This window comes from Pristis pectinata, chromosome 19, assembly GCF_009764475.1.
Source record: "Pristis pectinata isolate sPriPec2 chromosome 19, sPriPec2.1.pri, whole genome shotgun sequence".
In the NCBI taxonomy this organism is placed as follows: Eukaryota; Metazoa; Chordata; class Chondrichthyes; order Rhinopristiformes; family Pristidae; genus Pristis; species Pristis pectinata.
In genome coordinates, this window is record NC_067423.1 from 34642966 (window position 1) to 34656207 (window position 13242).

Genomic DNA, 13242 nt, shown 5'->3' on the forward strand with positions numbered 1-13242 from the left:
CGGGGCAGCTCTGCAGAACTTTGATATGATGTGCAGCTGGCAGGAATGCCGAGCTCTTGTTTATTAAATATTGCTTCTGCTGTTTAGCATACTTATTAGCTCTCTGGCCACCTGTTGTGTTGTGATTTCACCAGGCTCATTCTGAAGTAATTTAGTGCCACTCCAGAAATGCTTTTCAAAATCCTCATTGAACCGAGAGTTGCTGTCATACTTGGTAGAATGAGGTAGAAGTACTGATTGTGCAGGAATACCATTCTGAAATCCCACAATTGATACTGGACTAGCACCCAGAGTTTTGAACCACTAATCCAGAAACATGAATTACAATCTTACCAAGGTAACTGAATTCAATGAATCTGGTAATTAACAATAAAGCTATTCCCAGTAACAACAAAATGAAACTACCAGGTTGTTATAAAAACCCATCCAATTCTCAAATGTTTTTTGGGAAGGGAATCCTTATCTGGTCTGGCCTGTCAGTGACTCCAGACCCACTCAATGGGGTTGCCTCCTTGGGTTAAGGAGTATTAAGGTGAGTCAATAAATATCGGGATTGCCAGTGAGATCCACATTTTGTGAATATATTTATAAAAAAAAGAAAAAGGTGCACAGCAATGATGGGTGCACTGTTTTGAGCTAACAGATGTGTTCTGAATCTAAAGCAATAAACAAACTGCTGGAGGAACTCAGTGGATCAGGCAGCGTCTGTGGAGGCAGAGGGATGGTTGACATTTCGGGTTGAGATCTTGCATCAGGACTCTTTTTCTGAATATAATCTCATTTAGCACAAAGGGAATGGAGGATATTCTCAGCGTGAAGGTGGGACTCTTGTCATGTACTAATGCTGCTGAGGATAATACATCTGCAACAGTAGATCAGTGAGGACACGCTTAGGTAGATGTACCCCATTGTATTTGCTCCCTCATCACCTGCTGCAAGTCCTGTATGGCAGCGATCTCCTACAAGACCCAACCACTGAGGCACTCTTGGTGATGGAGTGTCCCTTCTGCAGTACATCGCATACCCTCAGTGCTTCTTCCGAGAATGGTTTAATGTGGAGTAGTACTGTTTCACCAGCAGATGGAAGTCAGTGGATGAAACCCAGCAAGAGGTTTCCTTGCTCATGTCTAAACTCTTCCCATGAGAATGGGATCTGGAATCAATATTGAAGTCTCTCATGATGGTTCCCTCTTGATTATCTTGTTATTCATTCAGGTTCTGGATGTTGCTGGTAAGGCCAACATTTATTGCCTATCGCTAAATGCCCTGGAACTGGGTGGCAATTTCAGGGGCATTTAAGAGGCAAACCCAGTAGTCATATACGGGTTAGACCGAGTAAGGATGGCCGATTTCCTTCCCCAAAGGACACTGATGAACCAGATGAGTGTTTACAGTAATCCAATGGTATTGTAGTCATCATTACTAATGACTAGTTTTCTTTATAACTGCAGGTTACTAACTTCCACAGCTACCATACTGGATTGTCCATCCAGTAACTTAACTACTGTGCCACCCAGTGCCATTGGAACAGGATCAAGCCAAGGATTGTTTGGAGTAGACTGGAACACTGCCTGAAAGATATGACCCTGTGATTAAGTCAGGCCGTCGCTTTGAGTACAACTTTCAGTATAATTAAATACAGTCATCCAGATTTGGCACAAGCCCTCAGACATTTGTGAAGACTTTGTAGCATGTGCCTTTGTTATATTCTGTGCTTGGGCTGATGCCAGATGATCTGTACAGTTTTGCATTTTATATTTTTTTGTAGAAGTTTGCTGTTATTTCTGAAGACTTCAAATCCACATCACTGTGGCTTTGGAGTATATGGACAATCTTTACAGATAGGGACAGTAGGTTTCCAACTCCAAAGGTTTTCACAACCATCTGTTAGGTTCATAATTACCATTACTGATACTAATTTTTTACTCCAGATTTATTGAATGAATTGAATTTAAATTTCCCAGCTGTCCTGGCGGGATTTGCACTCATGTCTCCATTCCATTAGCCCAGGTCTCTGGATTACTAATTGAGTAACTTAACCATTGAGCTAACGTACTCAAGTGATATGCTATGGTAATCATGAAAATAATATAGGATGGGGTGCAGGAGAAGCAAACATCTTGGTCAAATAAATGTACTTCATGGATGTTTTTATTTAGGAAGGCTGTGACATAGAAGGTACAAACATAATCGTACAAAACTGAGAATTTTCCGTCAGCACAGTGGCACAGCTAGGAGAATTATAGCTTCCCAGCTCCAATGAACCCAGTCCAATCACAACCTCCAGTGCTCTCTGTGTGGAGTTCGCACTTTCTCTCTGTGACCAGGTGGCTTTCCTCCAGGTTTTCTCAAAGATACGCTGGTTGGCAAGTTAATTGGCCACTGCAAATTGCCCAAACTGTGCAGGTGAGTGAGAGAATCCGCAGGGAGTTGATGGGAATATGGGGAGAAGAAAATGGGATGAGTGTAAGTGGGTGGTTGATGATCAGTGTGGACTCAGTGGCTCTATGACTCCAACTTGACAACTAATGAATGATGTTAATTTTTTTTAATGGGATCATCATCATTTTCTGTTAATTGCTGGGCAGGCTCTGTTTTTCTGCTCACAGAACAGCTGCAAATTAATTTAGAAAAAACTAGTTGTGATCAACCTGCCTTAATTCCAAATAGACACAAAGTCAAATTGATGACCACCCGAGCTACTTTCCAATGGATTATAGGGTAGGTTTAATAAATCCACACTCCTAAAGGAGCTTGGTGTTGGAGACACATCTGGTTAAGAGGCACTGAGGTCAGCACACCTCCTCATGGCTCCTGACTGCTGAAGTGATAGAAGTATTATGGAGGTCACGGACCTTGGTGCCTTGAGTTCTGGGCTGGGAGAATGAATGCATAAATCTATCCATAGACCACAGAATCAGGGAAATAACAAGATTGGAGGGCTGTTGAGATTGGAAGTTATTTGCATTAGAGCAGGACCAAATCAGGCTTGATATAGCCTGCCGTCAGGACTCCACCCATCCATTGTGCATTCTCCCCATCCCCATACTAACTGGGTACATGTGTACTCCAACCCAATCACCCCGAGCTTCCTAATCCCGGAGAGATGCAGAGTTCACCCAGACCTCAACTGGGCAACGAATGAGGCCCCATCCCAAAAATGCCCTCATGACCCTTGACTGGAGGCAAGGCTGGGGGCAGAACTTCACCTCCCATCAAAGTCTCTGCAAGAACTTACAAATCTCTGTGATATACAGAGAAATATTAAAACTATTAAAACTGGTTCAAATGATCAAAACAAAATAGAATTTATTAAAAACATGTAAGTATTTTTTATTAGGAACGCACAAAATACTGGTTTAATTACTTATTCAAGTAATATGTAAAACTGAGTTTACCTTTCTCCTCCCAGTCTCCAGGTTAGGAATTCCATTCTTCCTTCCTTATATCATGACAAAGAATGGCTCCCAGAAGAGTAATCCCATCTGTCCTATTCCCTCCTTTTTTATTCCTCTGTGATTTATTCTCTCTGACAAGCCTATCAACACTCCTTTGATTCTTTTGCCACTTAATTACAGCAAGAACTGTAATTAATTAATTACAGCAATTACACCAAGAACTAATTTACAGTAGCCAATTGACCTACTATTCATTCTAAATCATGTCTAATCGGCACACACCATACCCCACCTCACAGTTCTCTCACCACCACCACCACTTTTAAGTTACCTTCACAAAGGTACAGATCTTAAATTAATACAAATGGGAAAAACTAGGAAGCTAAACATTAACCTTCACATCTAGGAGCTGGATTCCTGGTGGAATTGAAGTCTCCTCCATCAACTAGTTGGAAATGCCCATGTGAATTGAATCACATGGGCTTCTACATCCACTTTGGTTTGAGGCAAGGTAACTGTGGAGGTGACTATATCAGTAGGTTCCCGCTTGCATCCTGGCCAATATTCATCCCAATCAATACACACAGATTATACAGTAATTATTCTTTAATGGCACCTTTGTTCCTATTATTTCAAATATTTTTATTATAATATATACAGCAAACAAAATCAGGACATGTCCACCTCCTCATTCATTGTACTGTTAAATCAATACATTCTCTTAGAATGTGTCAATGCTACTCCTATTTCCTGTTTAAACAACGCACAGTGAACATTTGAGAGGCTGTAACACAGGGCCCAGCCCCTCAGTGTCCAGTGACAGCAGGAATCTAGACCGTTAGTCTTCCCCACAGAACCTTTTCAGTGGCTGCAGCAAGCAGTGTTCCCTGTATTATTTCAATGACTACACTTTAAACAACTGTCTGTACATTGATTTGGACTCTATGTAAATGCTGGTCCTTTCATCTGAGGGTTAACTAAACTGGAAATGAAAGCTTCAAAACCTGTGCAAGTGGAGACCATGAATTTAGATCTATAACACTAATCAGAATTGTACCTATAAATGGATTATCTTTGATTGCGTAGTTTATTAAGTGGAGATTCAACCTCCTTTCATCCATGTATAGTTTAATTATAGCTCTACAGAACACACAGCCAAACATCTGAAAAACCAATCACCCTGTAGAAAAGTGATTTATGTATTTGCAAGACAAATTGAAATGTAAATGTATTTAATAAAAGCCTTTTTTTCTCTTCTGCATTAAAACCTCAAGAGTTAAAAATAAAGTAATTGTAAAGTTTCACCCAATTCACCAAAATGATCCTGACTGACCAAGTCTGGTGATGCAACTGAATGGTTTTGTGGGTAACTAAACTGCTCTCTAAGGGTATGTTAATAAGGCAGCATTCCTCAAACTGTACAGCCTTTCAGGTCTCCAAGGGCTTGGGAAAATTGGGAGCTGCAGTGAAATGACAATGGGAGCTGGGCCAGATCCAGAAGCTCTGCTCAAAGGCAAGAAGACACATGAAAGCCACCTCCTCAGACCCCAAGTTATCCTTCACACCACCCTCCAACCTCTCTGACCCTTGCTCTTATTACACCTCACTCTGCTCCAGCATTCTAGTCTCCACACTCCTCAACCGTGCTTCCACCTTCCCACCTCCACTTCAATCTTCAATTTCACCTGAACTATCCTGCCCTCCCTCCTCTCTGTTTCCGTTTTCTGATCTCCAACCTCAGGCCTCCCACCCTGAGGATCATCCAGGAGCAGAGTCAAAAATTCAATTCAGGAAATCCTTCAGGTTACCTGCATTTTTTGGGTCAGCTGGTACCTCAGTCCCTGAACCATCACCTTCCTTCTCCAGTAATATTGAGCCCATTTTCTACCACAACTAACGAACTGGAGACGCAAGAGACTGCAGACACTGGAATCTGGAGCAACAAACAACCTGCTGGAGGAACTCAGCAGGTCGAGCAGCGTCTGAAGGGGGAAAGGAATTGTCGAAATCTTGGGTTGAAATCCTCCATCAGGACTAAGAGTGGAGAGGGGGTATGGCCCCTCAACAATAAAAAATTATATACTTTCACTCCGTCTTCCTTCAATTACTTTAATCAAGCGACTAACTCATGGTGTGATCGGATCATTAATATTAAATAAATAACACTCACCCAATGTTGGATCGTATTCCCAGATGAATCTCTTGGTTAGAAACCTGACCACAATAGCTGTAAAGGAAAGAAAACAAAACGAGTTAATGCCTGTTAAAAGCTATTGTGTTACAAATAGGAAATACTGCAATCTTCAATTCAGTGACCAGATAAGTATGAATGAAAGGTACCATGTAACCTAAGTATGAGCAATGCTACATTCAATTGCCTTTGTAACCGATTGAAGGAATTTTCCTCCACTATCCCACATGATGAATTCCACACATTAATTACTCTTTCTTTGGAGACCCTGTGGGTGGCCCAGAGGTGCAGCCAGTAGAGCTGCTGCTTCACAGCATCAAAGACATGGGTTCAATCCTGATCTTGCGTGCTGTCTGTGTGGAGTTTGCACATTCTCTCTGTGATGATGTGGATTTCCTGCAGGTGCTCTGCTTTTCTCAGAGATGTACTGCTATGTTAATGGGCCACTGGAAATTGCCTCTTGTGAGCAGATGAGTGATAGAATCTGGGTGGGAGGGTGGTTGAGAGGAATGTGGGGAGAATAAAATTGAATTAATTTAGGATTAGTGCAAATGGATGCTTGATGGTTGGCACGGAATTGAAGTCCTGTTTCCATGCTATATGACTCTTTGACGCTATTATTCAGGATAAATTACTTCTCAAATGTACCACCAATCAGCTTATGCCTCCCTAAATCAGCTTGAGTGACAGACCTGACCCTTAACTTATTAAACCAGTCAAGCATTGGCCATCAGTAGGCTAGGAGCAGGAATGCACAACATTAAACACTTCATACTGAAATTATGAGCTAGAGACAGTAGTCAAAAACAGCATCCTGGTGGTTCTTAGATTTTTCAGATTCTTTGTGATGGAGCAGTACATGTTAATTATGGGATACCAAAAGTGAAATCCATCTTCTAAATCTACAAGAAAATCTGTTGATCTCTTTTAAGTAATGACCCACAAATTCAATTGTTAGGTTGTGTAGTTTGAAAAGGCAAGACTCCTACAGTGCAACTAAATCAGCAGTTTATCCCCTACAGTTAAACACATCCATTCACCACCTAGGTCCTATGTTCCAAGGCAGCTATGGGTCAAAAAAGGTATGTTAATGTAATGGTCACTACCACAACCCTGTTCCATTTACTGCTTACTGTAGGATGTTGGTTCAAACAATAAATATAGAGGTTTCCTTTCCAAATAATGTTCCTTAAAAACGGTCTGATGAGCTTTTCCAAAGCAAGTTACAGTTACGTAGGAACAATCTTTCAATAAAACGCAAAATTAGCAGCAGCACGTTCAGTCACCTCTGATTAGCTAATGTATTGCAACAACTGATGGCATTGCTCTCACGGTTACATAGCAACACAGCAAAACAAGACCATTGATCCATATTGCCAACCCTCCAAAAGTTCCCATTAGTGTCCTTGTCGGGATTCTACATTTGTTTACACATGAGAAGGAGTAGGAAAGAGTTCTGCCATGTTTGATCTGTCCCTCTAGCCTATTTAATTGCATTTGCCTTGAAACTCCTGGTGCTATTAACTAAAGATCTATCAACTGCAATCTTGGCAATTTGAAATGATGCAGCATGTTTTGAAGCATGTCTCCTGAATTCCAACTTTCATTTGACATGCTTTCTGATTTATGTGACACAGTTCTGACTTGAAAGTTATCCTTTCTCCTGGATTTCCCCACTACAAGAAACATGTTCATTGTCATTTTTATTCTGAATCCTTTTGTTATTTTAATCTTTTAAACTCAATGAATACAAGCCATGTTTATACAGCCTGTCCTCAATATTTAACCCTTGAAAGTCCTAGCATCATTGTGGTAAATATGCCCTTTAACTCTTCTGTGCCTTTCAAGAAACTCAGTGCCAGGGAAAGACATCCTCCAACATATGGCATCTGACCAAAGTATCACATTCATGTGAAGTCAACAAGTTGAGTTTATTGTCATGTGTACAAGTCCAGCGAGGTACCAGTACAATGAAAAACTTGCTTGCAGCAGCATCACAGGCACGGAGGTTGAGACAACACTTTCTCACTTTTGAATTCCCCTCGTGGTAAAAGCCAACATTTCATTATACTTTACACCTCAACATTTATGTGCAAGTGGCCTGTGCTGCTAATATCCCTGTTCTTCTAAGCTCCTAATCTCTCACCAAAGAAATATTCCACTTTGCCTTTTCATACCAGTTAGCGCAAGCTCATTCTTTCACCACACTGAACTCAATCCATCAATGTGCTGCTTTTGTAACCTCTTACTGTGCCTCCTCACTTAGGATGATCCATACGTTTCCTTCATCCTTCATAATTCATCTGGTTTTAGAGTAGCCAAAATGCAGGTACCACAGGGAAGTTAGTAGGAAGCAGGATTGCAGTGTAGGGAATCAAGAATTATATAATACGGTGGCTTGAATGACGATCAATGTAAAAGGTCCACAAAAGATGACAACAATTGTATTGGAACAGCGTCATGACCATGCAAATGGAGACATAAGGAACAAGACACTGAGGATTCCAGTGAAACCTGGACAGAAAATGGAAATTGACAAAGTAATCTGACTGTAATTGAGCAGAACTGACAAAAATTCTCAACCCTATTGTTGCTGGGTTGGTATTAATATGTACTGCATTAATGGTGAAGAGCTAAGGCCCCAATATCGATCTCTGGGGAACACCCAATGTCACAACCTGTCAAACCACCAATTACCAATTTACCTCTGAATCACCTCTTATATTTGATAGTAATCTTTTATATGCAACCTCATCTCGAAGTCCATACAAACAATATCCAGACACCCTTAACTCAGAATAACTGGCCATTTCTTGAACCTTGTGGTTGACAGAATATCCCTGGTTGTAATTTTTCTATTTTATTCTCATGATGGCAAGCTTCCAGGTTAAACAAATTATAGGTTGAGTAATTAATCTCTGAAGTCCCACTTCACGACCACCAAACACAGATACGTTCTAAAGATGCAACAGTTGTACATGGTCAACAAGATTAGAATTTGATGATAAATTTTGAGAAAATTAGAAAATTTTTGACATAATTTATTGCACATATTAATTTAGTATCAATAAGCAACAGAACCAAAAACAAAACTGCAAATGTTGCATGGAGCAGACATTTGTTGATAAATTTTGGGGATTCTTGCGTAAGTCAGATGCAAGGCAATTCCTTAGAAGAATGAAGTTCACATGTAAACAGTTTCAAACCTCCTGACTCAGCAATTGGATTTATTTGATCCGTAAAGAAACTTCAGTTATTAGTTTTTCATAAAACAGGACCATTGTGACAACTCTAATAGTCTTCTCCGTTATCTAATTCTTGTTAGATCTTTGTTTGTTGGATTTACTTCATAAAGGACTCAGATCACAAATACTCAGATACTCAGTTGAATCACTCAGATTCTCAGTTGAATCACTCAGATTCAACGACTACTCAAGTACAGACCCAGGGATTGACATGCATCTTAGAGTAATAGAATCATATATCACAAAACCACCATGGTTACATTGATCATCAAGCACCCATGTACCCTCATACTGCACAAATCTAATTTTATTCCCCCCAAAGATTCTACCAACCACCCACACACTGAGGGCAATTTAACCAGCCAATCAACCTACGATCCCACGTAACCTTGAGATGTCAGAGGAAACTGAAGGAAACCAACGCAGTCACAGGGAGAATGTACAAACTCCACACTGACAGCACCAGAGGTCAGGATTCAACCCGATCCACTTGAACTATGTGGCAGCAGCTCTACTAGCTGTGCCACTGTGCCACCCAAAAGCATGCTCCAAATCATGCTCCAAAGGCTAGTTATATAGAACAGCACTGCACAGGAACAGGCCCTTCGGCCTACAGTATCTGTGCTGACCATGATGCTAATTTAAACTAACACAACTGCCTGCACAATGTCTATATCCCTCCATTCCCTACCTGTTCATGTGCCTGTTTAAATGTCTCTTAAACATTGCTATCCTACCTGCTTCCACCACCACCCCTGGCAGCACGGTCCAGGTACCTACCATTCTCCATATAAACAAAAACTTGCCTTGCAAGCTTCCTTTAAATTTTCCCGCTCTCATTTTAAACCTGTGCCCTCTAGTATTTGACATTTCCACCCTGGGAAAATAGACTGTGATAATCTAGTCTATCTATGCCCTTCATAATTGCATTTACTATATATTCTTTAATAGATATACCAATAAATCATATTTCCTCAGATATGTGGATGAAACTTTGAAAACAGCAATGGATTCTTAGAATTTATTTAATGGGGTATGGGGTAGCAGAATACAGAATCAATGATAAGTTTATACTTAACATTTGTTTGACCACAGTTAGATCACAGTGTGCACTGTTGAGCGTTCCATAAAACCACTGAGATTACGCAATGTAGGATCATCAGGACGTTACCGGTGATTGTGAACTATAATTCTGAAGGGAGACTTTGAGATACAGGCAGCTGTCCACTGGAACATAGAAGATTGGAGAAGAGTAAATTGTGTTTATAAAGTTACTCTGGCTGGAGAGACAGTGATGATGAGGAGTCAGCAATAAGGGATCATCTACTTAAATTTATAACCAGTGGCTGAGGACACAAATTACAAGAATTACCCATTAGCTGAGGGCTCCTGAAGAATGGTATGCTTCAAGAACACTAGGAACAGGAAGCTCTACAGCCCTTCAAGCCCTATCTGCCTATCATGGCTGATCTTTTACCTCAGCACCACTTTCCAGCACTATCCCCATTTAATTTGATTCTTTTAATAACCAGAAGTCTATCAATCTCTGCTTCACATGAAGGTAATGGCTAAGCTTCTACAGGTCTCCCAGGTCGAGAATTTCAAAGGGTTCACTAACCTCTGAGTGACAAAAATTCTCATCTCAGTTTTAAACGGCCTACCCATCATCAAAACTGTGCTCCTTGGTCCTAGACTCTTCTTTCAGGAAAAACATCCTCTCTGCATCCAGCTCTTTAACAAGTTTCTTCTCGTTCTAAATTTTAGAGAATATAGTCCCAGCCTACTCAATCTCTCAATCTTCACAACAAAGAATTGTTAAGCCTGAGTCAATTGCATCTACCAGTGTAATTTTACACATCATTTAAAGTTGAGGCATAAACAAAGATATTCGGAAGGAGCAAGGCAGTGGCACGAGTACTTGGAATATTCCCATAAACAGCTGCTACTAATATTTACACAATAGGCATAAAAACTACCAAGGAAGGCTGGAAAAAAAAATTCAGTTTTATGAATCGGTAAAGCATGTAATTTAGAATCATACTCTTTTAGAAGTAACAAATCGAAATTTATAATCAGTAATTTTTGCTTTTATTAAATAAACATAGAAAATTCATATTTGTGAAATTCCATCTATTTATAATATCCTTAAAGCCTTGGCTTTAAGCACACACTTCTGGATTTTGCTTCAACTTCAGCTAATGTCAGTGCTATCATAGCTTATTGATTCATGAGAAGTCAATGAGTGCAGTCCTGACAACTCTGTTGCACATTATACTCACTGTATAATAGAAACTAGGGATTCTTAGTTTAGCATCATTGTATTTTTATGACACTGAAGGAAGCCATTCAGTACATCAAGACTATACCAGCTTCCTGTACAGCAATCCATATAGTCCCATTGCCCTACGCAACCCAGTAAATTATTTTCCTTCCTGCAAATCTTTTTCTCTTTTAGGTCAATAACCTGAAATATTAACTTATTTTTGTCTCCCCATTCACTGCCTGACCTGCTGAGTAATTACAGCACTCTCAGCTTGTATTCCCTTTTGTAAGGCTTGACTGATTCTGTACCACCATCTCACAGGCAGCAAATTCCACATCCTAATTATTCCATGTTAAAAAGCTTTTCCTCACAATATAATTAACACTTCACTTCAAATCTGTGACTCTTAGCCCTTGAAATGCCTGCTGATGGGAACAGCTTCTCTCTCCATTTATTCTATCTAAACAAGTCCCAACGTACACAAGACCTAATGCCGGACACAATCCCACCCCACTACTTGCACACAACAAAATGTCAGTCCCAAACCCAGCCTACCTGGTCCCCGGCTTCCCCACATAATCCCACACACCCCCTTCTCCCAATATTATACTCAGTGGCCCTGATATGCTTCTCCTTTATCTGCAACATTGGGCTCCAAGAGTCTCACTTCCTCACAAAGACCTATGCAGGAAAATAGCTGCTGCCACACACCCACCACCCCTCTCCTCCCTACCCACCTTGCCTCAACAGCACACCTAACACACCTCTGAAGTCAACTACAATTGCTCGGCAATAACCTACTGAAAATAAGGAACGATTAAATAGAAATATAATGAATTATTCTGATGAAAGGGCATTGGTATGAAATACTAACCCCATTCCTCTTTCTACAGATGTTGCCTGATGTGCTGACTATTTCCACCAGTTTCTGCAATTAGTTTATAAAAGATTTATGGTTTCAGTTCATCCAGGTCAATGTTCAAAGCCAGACTGACTCTAGTGAATTCGGCCTCATCCATTAGAGGACTTAAGGTTGGGTTTGCCATGAGGACAACAGATGATCTGTCTTCAATGTGAAAATATCACCTCACAAGAAAAGTCAAGCTGACTCTGCCAACATGTTGGATAATTATTGCAATGGACTGAAGAAAAATAGATATGCATCTTGGACAAATAGCAAAGCAAAAGAAAACACATTGAAACATTATGAGCAGTTTGACTAAAAAGGAACATGGTGAACATTAAATGGTACTGTCAATAATGGCCTCTCTAGCACTCTGTTACAAGATACATAGATAATACATTAAGTTTGAGAAAAGCTATCTGCTCATTCAAGTTTGTTGTAACTCAACCAATCCAACAGTAATATGAATGTGCCCATATTTTGTGAAACTCTGTGAGTAGATCATTTCTAACTTATGTCAGAAAGAAGAATTTCTTTTCCCAACTCAGCTGCTTCAAATTTGCTTTCCACTAATGTAAATTTATATTCTCTACTAATATTGACTTGATATGTTAATATAATATTCTGGAGCCATTTATCTATTCTACCAAATAACATCAACTTCAGAGCAATTCCTCCCCCTCCCAGCACCTAATTCCCCCCACCTCCACCCCCACCAAACCACCACCAATGTCTGCCCACTCCCATCCATGTATATTTCTTTTGAAGAATGAAAATCGCACATGATACAGCATGTGAAGGCTGGCTGGTTCATTATCAAGCATAACAATACTTTCTGATTATGCAATCAATACACATTCTGCTTTTTAAATACTTTGTTGAATCAAATGAGAGATCCAACAGGTCATCGTGTTAATTTAGAAAAAAAATTTAATGTGGTAGGTTTGGCAAGACAAACTCAAATCAGCCTGCAGAGAAACAGCTGGAATACTGACTGAAATCAGGCCTTCCCAGATTATTTTCCAGGCATTTTTGACATGTGGCAGAAAATCCCAACACTACTCAGAAGGCCAAGAGTAATTTTGAGGAGCTACGACATTATGATTACACTATAGATGGGATTCCATGATATGGCAGTGCTCATGGGGACTGGTATTCATCTGAGATACAACATGGAAAATCACAGAAGCTTGGCCTGTGGTTTTCTGCTCTTTGATTCTGACAAATAAACTGGGGCTGAA

At 40.2% G+C, this 13242-nt stretch overlaps 1 protein-coding gene across 4 annotated transcripts in view; it reads right to left on the minus strand.

Moving 5' to 3' along the window:
- The window catches only part of rerg (RAS-like, estrogen-regulated, growth inhibitor), a 61340-nt gene that overhangs the window by 17409 nt on the left and 30689 nt on the right, over positions 1–13242 (minus strand). For all 4 annotated transcript variants that reach the window (XM_052033817.1, XM_052033816.1, XM_052033818.1 and 1 more), the window contains exon 3: positions 5569–5625. In XM_052033817.1, coding sequence (XP_051889777.1) covers positions 5569–5625 — 57 coding nt within the window. The remainder of the gene's footprint in view (positions 1–5568; positions 5626–13242) is intronic.